The sequence below is a fragment of the Pelodiscus sinensis genome, chromosome 20 (genome assembly GCF_049634645.1).
Source record: "Pelodiscus sinensis isolate JC-2024 chromosome 20, ASM4963464v1, whole genome shotgun sequence".
Classification (NCBI taxonomy): Eukaryota; Metazoa; Chordata; order Testudines; family Trionychidae; genus Pelodiscus; species Pelodiscus sinensis.
Genome location: NC_134730.1, coordinates 11,395,771 through 11,411,897, shown reverse-complemented (window position 1 = coordinate 11,411,897; position 16,127 = coordinate 11,395,771). Strand labels below are relative to the sequence as shown.

The window sequence follows — 16,127 nt, the reverse complement described above, 5'->3', positions numbered from 1 at the left end:
ACCTTATTCTCAGTCTTGATGGAAATGGGGTTGGAGCTCTGGTCTCTGCAGGGCTGGTTGTCCTGTTCCCTCCATTCTCCAGCTCTGTCCCGTGGTCTCTGCACAGCAATATCCCACCAGTGTAGAGAAGGGTTTGTCACAGGTGGCAGATGCAGCTGCTCTTAAAGATTGACCCCACAGTGTGCTGCCGGCAGCCCCATGGTGGCAGGTTCCCCACTTTGCCCCGCAGGCCGTGCCAACACGAGTACTTAAATTGTTCCAAAAGGCTCCAAGTGGAAATATGTGCAGCTGCTGGGGGAGGACTTGGACCTTCGCCGCATCACCTGGAGGCTCCCAGCCGAAATGATCCCCCGCCTCTCTGGCAGTAGCTGCTTCTCCTCAGACACCGAGGGCCTCCTCCGTGAGGATAGCTCCCTCTCTGAGCTGTTGGACACCGACACGGCCAGCGGCAGCCTGACGAGGAGCAGGACGCCCCAGCCCCAACCAGGTGAAGGCTGGCTTCTTCTGCAGTGAATGTCGTGTCTCGTCCTTCTCTGAGCCAAGAGCGTGGAACTGGGTCCTGCCCCCAATGCCCTCTCTGTACTCACATTGGTGTTGGCACGAGGCGCTCGTCCTATGTAATAGAGCCTGCTTGCAAAGTGTTGTCATGGTCTGTCTGTCCGGAGAGTGCCAAGGTAACGCCCGCCTTGGGCATGGACTGGGAACCTGCTAGGAGCTCGCTTCTGCGATAGGCTCGGACCCTCAGGGGAGAAGCCGATCCACACAGTAAGAACAGCCACTTCCAGCAGGCTGCTTCCCATCATCAGTGACTGCGCTGATTAGTATCCTCCAGGTTTCCAGTGCAAATCTGCAGGACTGCTGGTCAGAGAGCAGCTTCTAGGAGGTGCCTGATTTCTGCTGCCCCTTTGGGTGGTCACTTGTGAGGGGCTCGTAAATACTGATAACGGCAGGGTTTGCTTTTCAGGTCTGGCTGAGATGGGCCCCGATGTGAAACCCGTGGCGGCCGCCTCCTCAAACTGGCCTTTCTTCTTCTTTCGTTAAGACCCATTATAAGCACATGCAGGAGTCGGGAGATCTGACTATTAGGACATGGGAGGGGGGACCTTAGCAGCCCCCGACAGGCTGAGCTCTGGCGTTACCTTGGGCACGGTGGGGCCACCTGGCATTGTGAAGGGGGAGCAGGGCCCTGTTTGTTCCCCCTGCTGCTGGCTGTGCAGTTGTCACTTGTCTGAAAAGCCAGCGTTACGTTCTGGGACTGCTGGAGAACAGGACAAAGCCAGTGCAGGTGGCCTGGAGCCAGAGGCTGGTCCCGCTGCCTAGACAGCAGTTACAGAGACTGACTGGATCCTCTCTTCCCCAGAGCATCTGCTGAATGGCCGGATGGATTTCACCTTCCCCGGCAGCGGGGGCTCCCTGAGCAGGACCTTGCACACCAGCTACAACCAGCTGTCCTCGCACATGCACCAGGACAGGAGGCTGATGGGAAGCTCGTCTCTGACCAGAGATTACAGCACAATGGGCTCAGGATATGGTGAGTGTGGCGGGTTTGGGCCCCCCCCCCCCAGCTCTGCCACAGCATGGGGCTGTCTTCCTACCCTCTACCTCGTGGGAACACTTGGGTCACCCCAGCCAGGGGACTCCCTTTAACGCTGTGACTCAGGGCCCCCTCTCTCCACGCTGAGAAGACTGCCTCTGTGCAGCCCCCCAGTCTCCCCAAGGAGGGGCTGCCTCTGTGCGTCCCCCCCAGTCTCCCTGGGAAAGGAGAGGCTGCCTCTGTGTGTCCCCCCAGTCTCCCTGGGAAAGGAGGGGCTGCCTCGGTGCGTCCCCCCCAGTCTCCCTGGGAAAGGAGGGGCTGCCTCTGTGTGTCCCCCCAGTCTCCCTGGGAAAGGAGAGGCTGCCTCTGTGTGTCCCCCCAGTCTCCCTGGGAAAGGAGGGGCTGCCTTGGTGCGTCCCCCCCAGTCTCCCTGGGAAAGGAGGGGCTGCCTCGGTGCGTCCCCCCCAGTCTCCCTGGGAAAGGAGGGGCTGCCTCTGTGCGTCCCCCCCAGTCTCCCGGGGAAAGGAGGGGCTGCCTCGGTGCGTCCCCCCCAGTCTCCCTGGGAAAGGAGGGGCTGCCTCGGTGCATCCCCCCCAGTCTCCCTGGGAAAGGAGGGGCTGCCTCTGTGCGTCCCCCCCAGTCTCCCTGGGAAAGGAGGGGCTGCCTCGGTGCATCCCCCCCAGTCTCCCTGGGAAAGGAGGGGCTGCCTCGGTGCGTCCCCCCCAGTCTCCCTGGGAAAGGAGGGGCTGCCTCGGTGCATCCCCCCCAGTCTCCCTGGGAAAGGAGGGGCTGCCTCTGTGCGTCCCCCCCAGTCTCCCTGGGAAAGGAGGGGCTGCCTTCATGGCCCCCCAGGCTCTCTGGGAAATGGGGGCTGCTTCCATGCACCCCAAACTCTAGGAGAAGGGGGGCTATCTTCATTGCCCCCCCAAACTGCCGTGGGAGAGGAGGGCGGCCTCCACGTCTCTTACTTTATCTCCACAGTTACTTTCCAGCTCAACGTGTCTGAGAATCGGCCTGGCAATGGGGGCGGGGCTGGAGAAACCCTTTTCATGCTCTTCCTTAAGGGAGCCCCCTCTGCACATGGGCTGCTCTGGCTTCGGATGCCAGATACGTCAGTGCTGTCTCTCTCTCTCTCTCTCCCTCTCTCTGTTTTCCACTGTCCTGTAGACCAGCCAGGGAGGATTCTCCCTCCCCTCCGTGAAGATGCTGGCAGGGTGGCTCTGCTGCCCCAAGACGTAGGTGTGAGGAGCAGGGCACAGGCGAAGGGTTCCTATGCCAGCAATGGCTTTCGGGATTCTATAATCATGCCTGATGGGCTCACTGGGATTTCCAAGTACATAGGTACAGCCCACGGCAAAGCCTTGTCCGGTGTCTTCATGGGCGTCTCCCCTCAGCCATGCATCCCATCGCCAGTCCATCCCTCATGAGCTGCCTGCTGCCTGCTCCTCCAGCTTTGTGTATGCACTGATCCATGCCCCAACCCTGGCTGCGCCTCCCCCTTCTGTTTGCAGGGTTCATTGACCTCGTGAAAGCCATGTGAGCTGATTAACCCACCCCTGCTCTAACGACCTCATCGACTCCCCATCGGCGTCCTGCCCCCCGGCTCCTAACAAGCCGCGTGTTTGCTGTCTCTCTGCACAGGCCTGGGTGGGGGGTGTTGGGGAGAAGGTGTGCCCAATGCAAAACGTCCCTCGGGCACAGGCACGGCCCCTGAGGCCTGGCTGGGGAGTCCATTTGCTGCCACGAAGGCCGGGGCTCAGGGGTACTCCTTAACCAGGGAGCTGACAGGCCCCTGGACAATGGTGGGGGGAGCGTCACGCTCTTAGAAGGGGCGGGGCCTCAGACAGAAAGGGTGGAGCTTTCCCTGTACTGCCCGGACAGCCCAGTGCCTCCCTCCATCAGTTTGCAGGGCTGGCTAGTGTGCTGCTCTGCAGTGCACCACACAGCACTTTGGCAGCCATTCTCAAGGGCTCGGGGCTCCAGTCGCTGCTGCTGCAATAGTAGTGGCAGCAGCTGGGAACCCCGGGCCCCTTTCAATCACCAGGCCCTGGGACAATTGTCCTCTCCCCCCGCCCCGTCAGCAGGCCTGTCCTTACTCTTCCCACCCTTGGGTCCTGGCAGTGCCGTTTGTAGAGAAAGCCAGGAGCTCCCAGTGTCTAATCCCCACTCCCCCATGGGACCTCTTTGCCTCAGTTTGCCTTCCGTAGACCGGGGCTAGCTGCCGATCGGCCCGACTCTCTTCCTGGGGGACAGGACTGCGAAGGTGATGGGGAGAGGTGCAAAGGCACCGCCCCAGGGGAGTTGTGTGCTCTCCTACTGAGGTGTCATCCTTGATAAGCAGCGGCCAGCTGGTAGCTCAGAGAGAAGAGAGTGTGTGGAGGGCAGAGGAGAGACCCAGGAGTTAACGGTGTGGCTGTGCAAAGGGGTGGGGACGGCTCGTCCCTTGCAGCACTTCTGTGCTCTTCTCTCTGATGCCACCCGTGGCTGGTCGGATGCCCCTTCCCGCTCTTTGCACAGGCTTGTCAGGGCAAAGCAGCCGCCCTAGCGTGCTTCCCTCCAGAGACTCACTCACTCCCAGGATGTCCTGGAAGCACCAAGCTGTCTGGACATGGTGCTTCTGGGAATGCATTTGGCCGTGCCCTGCCCCAAGGCAGCTAAGGGGCTGCCAGAGGGAAAATGGCTACAGGCTCTCAGCAGTCCCCTCACGGGAGTCAGGGTGTTGCTTCTCCCAGCCCAGAGACTGCAGTTGTGAGAACCAAATGTACACGGCTAGAGCCCAGCTAGCCACTCAGCTCAGCCCCCTAATCCCCACCAGCTAGGTGCTCAGCAAATCCGGCCCCTGGTTGCGAGAGGACGTTTTGCCACATTCTCCCTGGATCACCAGACCCATCACACACTCGGTGTGTCTGTTCCTTTTCCCCTCTGCCTCTCGCCTTTCAGTTCAAGATTGTGACATTCCCCCCTGTGCATCAGATTACAGAATGCCCCTCGGCGTCCCCGACACGCCCACCCGCCTGGTGTTCTCCGCGCTGGGGCCCACCTCCCTGAAAGTCAGCTGGCAGGAGCCGCAGTGCGAGAAGGAGGTGCAGGGATACAACGTGCAGTACCAGCTCCTCAGTGGAGGTCAGTGAGCCCTGGTCTGCTGGTGCCTGGGCCACGGGCATGTTCTGAGTCTTCATGGTACAGCTGGGAGATCAAAAGTGGAATCTGGGGTCTAACTGAAGCCAATGGTAGTTTTGCTCCTGAGCTGAGATTTTAGGGGGGGGCGGTCCACATCCACAGGCTTTCATCCCAGTTCTGCCACAGACTCCTTGGGTGGCCTTGGGCAAATCATTTATAGACTCAGAGACTTTAAGGTCAGAAGGGACCATTATGATCAGGCCACAGAATCTCACCCACCCACTGCTAGAATAATCCTCTCACCTATATCTCAGATATTGAAGTCCTCAAACGATGGTTTAAAGACCCCAAGATGCAGAGAATCCTCCCACAAGTGACCCAGGCCCCATGCCACAGAGGAAGGCGAAAAACCTCCAGGGCCTCTGCCAATCTACCCTGGAGGACAATTCCTTCCCGACCCCAAATATGGCGATCAGCTAAACCCTGAGCATGTGGGCAAGACTCACCAACCAGACACCCAGAAACTGTGCCTCATTTTCTCCCATCTGGACTAGCTCAGATGCTCCTTTCTCCCCATGGAGCTGAGGGCTTGTTCGCTGACGTCTGTGACGTGCACTGGGCTAGCCGGGTGGAAGTTGACAGAGGTGGGGCCCAGGTCTGATTCTTTCAGCCTCCTTGCTCCATGTGGCTAATGGTAGTCGGGGGCTTAGAACTCTTTGCCTCTGCACCTTGTGGTGGGTGCTGGAGAGGCCTGTTGGCAAACACAGATGTAGTGTGGCCATTGGGGGTAACCGTAGCTACCATCCCAAGGGGGCTACTTCCCACAGCAAACTCGGGTCCCTCCCTAGCCTGTCGCATTGAGTTCAGTGCCCCAGCTGGGAGCCGGATAACCTTGAGGGCAGAGTATTCTAGCTCATGGGACTTCTCTAAAGGGGTCGGGGTCGTATAACATGCGACAGGCCATCGCGGGTTCATAAGGATTCCCCCCTAAACACAGGGCCCTGCTGTGACTGGCCACTGCACTGTCAGGACACTTCCAGTTTGTGTCCAGGCCCTGGCCAGAGGCAGGCTGGCAGGATTGAGGGCCTCTCACTCTGATCCGGTGTGACAGGTCCCCTGTGCCACTGTGGCTGCAGCTCTGTGGCAGAGACTGTAAGGGGCCCGTCTCTCTCCTTCCTCCCCCCTCCAGGAGACATGTACAGCCTGAGCATCCCCAACCCAGCTCAGAACTCGGTGGTGGTGGACAACCTGCTGCCCAACCACTCCTACATATTCAGGGTGAAGGCCCAAAGCGAGGAAGGCTGGGGGCCCGAGAGAGAAGGTGTCATCACCATTGAGTCCCAGGTGGATCCGCAGAGCCCGCTGAATCCCGTACCAGGTGAGAGGGCGTGGTGCTGGCATCACTCCACTGCCGTCCCCCTGCAGCTGGGCAAGGAGCTGCTAGGTCCTTGGGGTGGAGGATTCGCCACATGGCTCCACTGCCCGGGGGTATGGAGACAGGCCTCAAGGTGCTCTGGGGGGCAGGGGCAGGGGCAGGCAGGCAACCCCCCATGTCGAAGCTGAGGCTCCATGAGCCGCCAATTCATTGCTCTTTCACTCCCCCTCTAAAATGAATCTCCCCCCCCCACCAGCTGAGACATCAGTGACCTGCATAGACCCAGGCTGCCGCTTGTGCACCTGGCTCCTCTCTCCACCTCTCCAGCACTGACCTCTTGCTGCCGCTCCTGCAGGTTCCCCATTTACACTGAGCACCCCCAGCGCGCCGGGACCCCTGGTGTTCACAGCCTTGAGCCCGGACTCGCTTCAGCTCAGCTGGGAGAGACCCCGCAAGCCCAATGGGGCAATTCTGGGCTACATGGTCACCTGCGAGATGCTACACGGAGGAGGTAGGTCCTCACTCGCGGTGAGCTGGGTCTCAGCACAGGCAGGCGCGAGCCGTCGGAGAAATGACAAACCAATCCTTGGGGGGGGAGGGGTAATGTGTAGCACATTGCAGCTGCAGAGTGTCCGGCTCCATTCAATCCCTGAGCAGCCTTAGTAGGGAAAGGGGGACCTTCTGAAGGGAGGTCATAAGGGCTGGGGGGTGAGTCAGATTAAAGGGGACTGGGGGAGAAGGCGATGAACTTTCGTAAGAACAACCATATTGGGTCAAACCATCTTGCCCAGTGCCCTGTTGTTTTACAGTGGCCAATGCCAGGTGCCCCAGAGGGAATGAACACAACAAGTGATCCCTTTCCCGTCACCCATTCCCAGCTTCTGACAAACAGAGGCTAGGGACACCTTTGATGGCTAACAGCCATTGATGGTCCTATCCTCCATGAATCTATCTAGCTCTTTTTTGAACCTCCTGTAGTCTTGACTTTCACAACATCCTCTGGCAGGCAGTTCCACAGGTTGACTGTGTGCTGTGTGAAGAAATACTTCCTTTTGTTTTAAACCTGCTCCCTATTCATTTCATTTGGTAACACCTAGTTCTTGTGTTATGGAAAGGAGTAAATAATTCTGCTTTATTCACAGGACGCCTCACATAGTGAATGCTAGTGGAAATGGGGTAGGTTTAGTTACAATTTTAAAAAGAACAAATTAAAAATGACTTAGAAAAGTTAGATGTCTTCAAGGGTATGTCTACACTACAAAGTTAATTCGAACTAACGGAGCGCTTAGTTCGAACTAGGTAAACCTCATTGTACGAGGACTAAGCCTAGTTCAAACTTACTAGTTCGAATTAAGGGGTGTGTAGCCCCTTAATTCGAACTAGTGGGAGGCTAGCCCTCCCCAGCTTTCTCTGGTGGCCACTCTGGCCAACACCAGGGAAACTCTATTGCCCCCCTCCCGGCCCCGGACTCCTTAAAGGGGCACGGGCTGGCTACGGTGCCCATGCCAGGTGCAAGCCTGCCAGCACCCAGCTAGCAGACCCTGCACCTTGCACGGCTCGAGCCAGCCACCCGATGCCCCCCAGCCCTCCCCCTCTTCCCGGGACCAGGCTGGCGGCTCCCGGGAGCTTGCCCGGGACCGCAAGAGGCGGGCACCTGCCTGGTCTAGTGCGGACATCGTGGACCTTGTCCACGACCTCTGCACTAGGCACAGGAAAGTGGCCGTCTAGGGCAGGAGAGCTGCCAGCCTGGCCACCCAGGAGCAGGTGTGCATGAAAATCAAGGTGGTCCAGTGAGACCCCCGACCCTGAGCCCTGAGCTTACAATGGCCGTACTGGGTCAGACCAAAGGTCCATCTAGCCCAGTAGCCTGTCTTCCGAGAGCGGCCAACCCTAAGGACCCTGGAGGGGATGGACCGAAGACAGTGACCAAGCCATTTGTCTCGGGCCATCCCTCTCCAGCCTTCCACAAACTTTGGGCAGGGACACCACTCCTACCCCCTGGCTAATAGCAGTCCATGGACCCAACCTCCATGACTTGATCTCACTTCTCTTTAAACTCTGTTCTAGTTCTAGCCTTCACAGCCTCCTGCAGCAAGGAGTTCTACAGATTGACTCTTTGCTTTGTGAAGAACAACTTTCTGTTACTAGTTTGAAGCCTGCTACCCATTCCTTTCCTTTGGTATCCTCTAGTCCTTCTATTATGGGAACTAATGAAGAACTTTTCTGGATGCACCCTCTCCACCCCACTCATGCTTTTATAGACCTCTATCCTATCCCCCCTCAGTCTCCTCTTTTCTAAACTGAAAAGTCCCAGTCTCTTTAGCCTCTCTCCATATGGGACCTGTTCCAAACCTCTGATCATTTTAGTTGCCCTCCCCTCTCCCACCCTCTCTCTTCCCCTCTCCCACCTCCTTTTCCCAGTCTCCCCGAGTTTTGTTCAATAAAGAGAGATTCTATTTTTGACCACACGTTTTCTTTATTTTGTACATCAGGAAGGGGGGCTAGGGAAGGGTAAGTGGAAGGAGGTGAGGGAGGAATGGGGTACGAGCCCCCGGTGGGGAGGACTGGGCTGGCTCTGTGGGCTTCTGGGGGTGGAAGCTCTCCTGAAGCCCCCAATTGCCCTCTCTCCCCAGATGGCAGCCTGCGGCAAGTGCAGCTGGTCTGATGGCCAAGTGCTGTGATGTGCCCAGTGTGGGTAGTCCGGGCAATCCAAGCCAGGACTGCTTTGCAAGAACTGTCTGTCCGGGGTGGGGATCGGGTCCCTTTAAGCACAGCCCTCGGCTAGCCTGAGGCAGCAGCTCCACGCTCTAAGTCCTCATCTGATGCCCTGCTGGCACTGCTTCCGGCCATCCTTAATCCTGGTTCAGGGTCCACTTAATGTGGACATGCTAGTTCAAATTAGCAAAACGCTAATTCAAACTAGTTTTTTAGTCTGGATCCATTAGTTCGAATTAGCTTAGTTCGAATTAACTAATTTGAACTAAGTTAGTTCGAATTAGTGCTGTAGTGTAGACATACCCCAAGTTACTAAAATACTCAAGGAGCTGATAGAGGAGGTATCTGAGCCTTTAAGCTATCATCTTTGAAAAAGTCATAGACGTCAGGAGAGATTCCAGAAGATTGGGAAAGGGCAAATATAGTGCCCATCTATAAAAAGGAAAATAAGAACAACCCAGGAAACTAAAGACCAGTGAGTTTAACTTCTGTACCAGGGAAGATAATGAAGCAAGTAATTAAGGAAATTATCTGCATACTTCTAGAATAAGTTGATAGGTAACAGCCAGCATGGATTTATAAAGAACAAATCATGTCAAACCAATCTAATAGCTTTATTTGATAGGATAACAAATTTGTGGATAAGGGAGAAGCAGTGGACATGGTATACCTAGACTTTAGTAAGGCATTTGACACGGTCTCGCATGACCTTCTTATCAACAAACTAGGCAAATACAACTTAGATTGGCTACTATAAGGTGGGTGCATAACTGGCTGGATAACCATTGTCTGAGAGTAGTTATTAATGGTTCACAATCATACTGAAAGAGCATAACGTGGGGTTCCACAGGGGTCTGTTTTTGGACCGGTTCTGTTCAATATCTTCATCAGTGATTTAGATGATGGCATAGAGAATACACCTATTTAGTTTGCAGATGATACCAAGCTAGGAGGGGCTGCAAGTGATTTGGAGGATAGGGTCATCATAATTCAAAATTATCTAGACAAACTGGAGAAATGGCCTGAAGTAAATAGGATCAAGTTTAATAAGGACAAATGCAAAGTGCTCCTCTTAGGAAGGAAAAATCAGTTTCACACATACAGAATGGGAAGCGACTGTCTAGGAAGGAGTACTGCAGAAAGGGATTTAGGGATCATAGTGGACCACCAGCTAAATACGAGTCAACAGTGTGACACTGTTGCAAAAAAAATCAAACATGGTTCTGGGATGCATTAACAGGAGTGTTGTGAGCAAGACACGGGAAGGCATTCTTCCGCTCTACTCTGCACTGATTAGGCCTCAGTTGAAGTACTGTGTCCAGTTCTGAGCACCACATTTCAAGAAAGACGTGGCGAAATTGGAGAAGGTCCACAGAAGAGCAACAAAAATGATTAAAGATTTAGAGAACATGAGCTATGAGGGAAGACTGGAAGAATTGGGCTTGTTTAGTTTAGAAAAGAAAAGAGAGGGGGCATGATAGCGGTTTTCAAGTATCTAAAATGGTGTCACAAGGAGGAAGGAGAAAAATTGTTCTCCTTGGCCTCTGATGATGGGACAAGAGGCAATGGGTTTAAATTGCAGCAAGGGAGGTTTAGGTTAGACATTAGGAAAAACTTTCTAATTGTCAGGGTGGTTAAACACTGGAATAAATTGCCTAGGGAGGTTGTGGAATCTCCATCACTTAAGAGCAGGTTGGATAGACATCTATCAGGGATGGTCTAGACAGTGCTTAGTCCTGCCGTGAGGGCAGGGGACTGGACTCAATGATCTCTCGAGGCCCTTTCCAGTTCTATGATTCACTTTTTTCACACCAGTCATGATTTTATAGACCCCTGTAAACCACTGACCTCTATAAACCTCTGTATTCTCTCTTCATGCCATTTGTTTTTCTTTGGATTAGGAGAAGCCAGGACTATCTACGTGGAGGGGGACAGCCCAGAAACCACCTTGACAGTGCCCCACCTGAGCGAGAACATCCCCTACAAGTTCAAAGTGCAGGCCAAGACCACCCAAGGGTTTGGGCCAGAGAGAGAAGGCATCATCACCATTGAGTCTCAAGATGCAGGTACCAACTTTGTTGTGTATATGCAGGGAAACAAAAGACGACCTTGGGATCTGTGTGGGTTATGACAGGAAACTGGGTCAGGATCCTAGGGTTCTCTTCCCACCTCTGCTGGTGAGACTGTGCCACAGTTTTGCCATCTGTAGAATGAGGATAATAGTATCTCCTGGAGGTGTCAAGGATGAATGTGATATTTATACGATGCTTTGAGATCCTCGGGTGTGAGAACTTATTACTGTTTTATTGCCAATCTTCTGCTTTTGATGACTGCGCACGCCCCAGACCTACCAGCTGTCACGGGCCCTTAACCCTCCCGATCCCGCATGAGCATTCTTCAGATTTTGTCCGTTAAGGGCTCCTAATGGAACAGTTAGAGTACAACCTCTCCAACGGGGGGTAGGTGAGAGGGTTGTCAATGGTGATCACTTAGGGATGGGTAGCTCAGGGTGTGATCATACACACCCTGCGACATTCCCCGAGCTGACTTTTCTCCTCTCTTTTCCAGGAGCTTTCTCACAGTTCGGAGGACAGCAATATATGAGAGAGGAAGTGTACAACCTCCCCATGGAGTACAGCACCAACACCACCATCAGCCACTCCTCTCTGGATCCCTACTACACCGGTAAGGGCCTCTTGTCTGGAGAGCTTCAGTCACAGGGGATGGGGAAGATTTTTGTACAGTCACATTCATTGGTATCACCCAGTCTAAAGGAAGGTGCCTGAGGCAGTGAAAAGTTACAGCACAACACTGACTGGCCATAGATCTCAGGGTCCTAGCTTTGCAGGTATCCAGGGAGGGTCTATCTAAAGGCTGTTCAACTCTGTTGACCTTTCGCAGGCTGGGTGAAAGGCGAGAGGGAGAACGGACAGTTAAAAGCTCTTGTTTAAGTATCTCTATCCCTTCTCTGGCACTGAGGGAATAACAACTTTGAGAAACAATAAATTGCTGTGAATGGGAACTGAACCTCCGACTCCACGGCCTCACTGCACTAATACACAGCACTGCCTGCTCGCCTCCCCTCATTGCTGGGCGGACGCCAGTCTGAAATGTGCCGTGGTGGGCGCAGGCCAGGTCCTGCTGTGCCTGATTGCTTTCATGTGGGGTCAGGAAGAGAATTCTGAACCTGTAGCTCCCAATGCAACGAGCCGCTGCTCCTCCGGCAGATCTCTGCGCGCATGTCTGACATAGTCCATGCGGGACAGAGCCAGAGCAGTGCCGCTTGTAGGCCCTTGTGCCCACAGCTGACCTGCCCCTCTTGTTGCAGATGGCATGTTGATGACCACGCAGCGAGTGGAGAGCGGTGGCACCCTCACCAAGCAGGTGACCAAAGAGTTCGTCAGCAGGACCATGATGTCCAGCGGAACCCTCACCAACCAGATGGAGAGACAGTTCTTCGAAGCCTGAACTGGGGAAAGCCCGCCAAAGGGGCGTGTTCAGCCTGCTGAGCTTTTCAGGCAGACTCGCACTCGGGTCAGCAGCCAGGAGTGGGGCTGCTGTGCTCCCCCAATCCCTCCTGGGCATAGCACTGCAGTGGCGCCTGCCACACTGGTTGCTCCTTTGACGCCTGCCGCCATGGAGGCAGCAGCATAGGCAGCAGCTGGAGTGGCAAGCGTGTGATCGTCATTTGGAGCTCGGCATTTCCAGGCCGGCCAGCCTTGGAGCTCCACTGAGTGGTCTGTTGGAGGCTTCTCAGTGCAGGGTCATTGGCCAACCGGTTTTGGAGTCCCGTGGGGTATAACCCTTACTTGCTGACTTTGTGTGTGCGCACTGCCCACCCATGCTCACACCGCTGGCCTCCTGCTGGGCATCTGACTACATTGGGCTTCCACTTGTGTTTAAATGGCCTGTCACCTGCTGCCTTGCGTGCTCCCTGCCAAGCACGACAACTTTTTATTTTCCCACCCCCCCATCTGTTGGCTCAGCCCTGCTCTCCCCCTATTCATTTCACCAGTGGAGGCAACTCCCTTGTGTCCTGCAAATGCTCCCAGTTATAAGCCTGTGTTGTCACATAGCTGGCCAGGCAAATCACTGCATTCCCACCACACCTGTTGGTGTACAGCCCCCTGCTGCTAACCTGTGGTACTGCAGTGACAGCTTACCCTTCACTTGCCTAGCACTACCCACAAGGGGCTATGATGCCTTTTTGCTTAAACTCTTGCACAGTTTTCCTAGGCCAGATACATACAGTTTACTTTATAAAGAAACGGAGGTAGCTGAGCTCTACATGGAGCATTAAGGAGACACAGCTTTTGGGAAACATCTGTACTAGCGAAGGCTGGTGAAGGCACCCAATCCAAATCCACTGGGGAACCTCCCAGTGACTTCAACGGGCTTGCGCTCAGTACCTAAGGCCTCCGCCATTGGCTTCTTTAGTACAGCAACCCCAGCTCACACAGCACCCCAGAGGGACGAGCATAAGCCAGCCCAGCTTATGGCAGCTACAGTGTACACTTGGGCAAAGGCCAGGTAAAGCCCGGAGGACTAGAGGGCAGAAGCAGAACAACTAGTGAGTAGCGTAAGCGCCGAGGAAATACCCCATAAACAAGCATTTGGTTACAAACCTAATACTCAAAATTCTTGTTGGTGTCACAATTCCCACAGTGGAGCTTAGTGCAGTTTAGGCAGATAACACTGTGTGACTTGGAAAGGCGTTTGAGCCCCCCCCCACCCCACCCAGCATATTACGTGCCACTTCACCCAGTAACTCCAAGGTGATGGCAGAGAGAGAGAGAAATGTATGGGAGGGCCTAGTCCCTCCTTTGGAATGGTGGGAGGGGCTAGTCTCTCTCCTTTGGAATGGTGGGAGGGGCTAGTCCCTCTCCTTTGGAATGGTGGGAGGGGCTAGTCTCTCTCCTTTGGAATGGTGGGAGGGGCTAGTCTCTCTCCTTTGGAACAGATCAACTATTGGCCTCAGCCATTCTCAGGCCACATCGGCAAAGAGCTGTGCTGGAGCCCTGCCGTGCACGGCTACTGCTTGGTGGTGAGGAGGCGGCTACAGCTGTGTGAACTGAGTCACTCCCTCTGCCCTGCTGCCCAGCGCTGAAGTGGCTGTCGTGCGTCTGACCATTGTCTAGTGACCCTTTACTAAAGCTATTGCTGTGCCTCTAGCGTCTGTGGCATCCTGTTTTTCCAGTCCCTTTGCTGAGTTCCACCCCCTGTGAACTCCCAGCCTGGTGGTGATGGACTCTCTGTACACCGGTGTTGCCCGGGGCCGGCAGTGCCAGCTGGTGCTGAGCGGGAGAAGCCACCTTTGCTTTTTGGTCCCATATGCCTCTGCAAACTGCACTAGGTTAGGCTGGGGGGAGGGGGAGGGCTTCTTCTAATGTTTCACTTAATCAGGGAGGTGTCTATGAAATGATCAGAAACACTTACAATGCACAGCCCTGACCACAGGGTTTGTGCGCTTGGTGCTGTAGTCTCACGTCCAACCCAGCTGTACATGTTGAATGTGGCTATTACAGCCTAAAGACTTTAAGGGAGGATTTGCAAAGGCCAGTTAAGTACCTAACTCCCATGGGAAGTCAGTAAGAATTGGGTATTTACCACCTATTTATGCTATTGTAAATCTCCCCCAAGCCCGCGGGTTAGCTCACTCAACAGCATGGGCCAAAAGCTAGAGCAGTGAATTGAGGCAAAACTCCTGGGGGGTTCTAGCCCTCTCCACCTCTGACTCCTTCCCTGAGCATGGGCAGGACACTACACCCTGGTGCTGTGGTCAAAGGCGGGTTCTACTGATGAGAAATGCTGTTGAATTGCCTGCGGTTACATTTGGCTCTGAGCATGGGCTGGTTCAGCTTCACCCTCAGCTGACTACCACAGGAGCTGCTCATGAGAATTTGGGAACCGGTTCCTGGTGAGAATGGCAGCTCCCACATTTTATGGGCAAGGCCTGTTTCAAAGGCTGCAGAACAGAAACATTAGCTGCCCTTAGTCCTGGGGCAAGGGGTTGTTTGTTTTATTTAAGCAGATTATAGAACTCCTCTGCCATTCCTTGGGGACCACAGACAGCTCACAGCAGAGACTGGTTTGAGGGCTCAGTCCTGCACCAGACTTCAGTGAAAATTTTGCCACTGATTTTCCTGTGACCACGATTAAAACACTCACATTGTGTATGACCATCCTGGCCCAAACCTAGATGGGAGTTGGGGCTTGTTTGGTTTTTGATCTCCACGCAAGAAGTCTGGTCTGTTAGAAATTAAACCAACTGTGGTTTTACACAGCTCCTTAGAAATATTTAGTTACTGAATGGACGGCCAATTGGCAGTTGCCTTATATTCCAGTTCCTGTCTTCCAGTGTTGCTGGAAAAATATTTTCTGCTAACGTGGTACTGCACCAAGGCCATCACATTGCATTGTAGCCTCCTTTTGCTGTGTACCACGCTGCTCTGCGCTGTAGGTATAACACACTGATTTGCTGCCTCCAGAGTCCATACAATAATTTTAGCCAAAGAGTTAACGTTGGCCATCCCATGTTGAACCACCTGCCCTGTTGAAAAGGTTTGTCCAGAAGAGCCACAATAGAACATAGCCACGTTTGTAGCTTTCATCGGATCAACTACAATGTTTGGCCTATGCCTATTTCTAGTGTGTACCAAGGAAGAGTCTGTCAGCAGGGGTACGTCTACACTACAGCGCTAGTTCGAACTAACTTAGTTCGAATTAGTTAATTCGAACTAAGCTAGTTCGAACTAACGCATCTAGAACTAAAAACTAGTTCGAACTAGCGTTTTGCTAGTTCGAACTAGTAAGTCCACATTGAGTGGACTCTGAACAGGGCTTAAGGATGGCCGGAAGCAGTGCCGGCAGGGCATCAGAGGAGGACTTAGAGCGTGGAGATGCTGTCTCAGGCTAGCCGAGGGCTGCGCTTAAAGGGTCCCGACCCCCACCCCGGACACACAGTCCTAAGGGGTGCCCCGCTTGCAAAGAAGTTCTGGCTTGGAGTGCCCTGAGTGCCCACACTGGGCACATCACACCACTCGGCCATCAGCCCGGCTGCACTTGCCGCAGGCTGCCATCTGGGGAGAGGGAGTAATTGGGGGGCTGCAGGAGAGCTTCCACCCCCAGAAGCCCGCAGAGCCAGCCCAGTCCTCCCCATCGGGGGCGCGCACCCCATTCCTCCCTCACCTCCTTCCACTTACCCTTCCCTAGCCCCCCTTCTTATTGATGTACAAAATAAAGATAACGTTTCTTCCAACATTGACTCTGTCTTTATTGAACAAAACTGGGGGAGACTGGGAAAAGGAGGTGGGAGAGGGGAAGAGAAAGGCTGGGAGAGGGGAGGGCAACTAACATGATCAGGGGTTGGGAACAGGTCCCAGA

General features: G+C 54.3%; 1 protein-coding gene across 4 annotated transcripts in view; it reads left to right on the top strand.

Annotated features, from left to right (window-relative positions):
• The window catches only part of ITGB4 (integrin subunit beta 4), a 66,674-nt gene extending 52,764 nt beyond the window's left edge, over positions 1-13,910 (top strand). For 2 of the 4 annotated variants that reach the window (XM_006136437.4, XM_025178106.2), the window contains exons 33-40: positions 1,361-1,531; positions 2,702-2,875; positions 4,508-4,657; positions 5,844-6,032; positions 6,385-6,540; positions 10,646-10,810; positions 11,313-11,429; positions 12,073-13,910. In XM_006136437.4, the coding sequence (XP_006136499.1) occupies positions 1,361-1,531; positions 2,702-2,875; positions 4,508-4,657; positions 5,844-6,032; positions 6,385-6,540; positions 10,646-10,810; positions 11,313-11,429; positions 12,073-12,212 (1,262 nt within the window). In that variant the 3' untranslated portion in view covers positions 12,213-13,910. Of the gene's footprint in view, positions 1-265; positions 488-1,360; positions 1,532-2,701; positions 2,876-4,507; positions 4,658-5,843; positions 6,033-6,384; positions 6,541-10,645; positions 10,811-11,312; positions 11,430-12,072 lie in introns of all 4 variants that reach the window. The other 2 variants (XM_075903654.1, XM_006136438.4) reach the window with 2 other exon arrangements.
• The last annotated feature ends 2,217 nt before the right edge of the window (positions 13,911-16,127 follow it).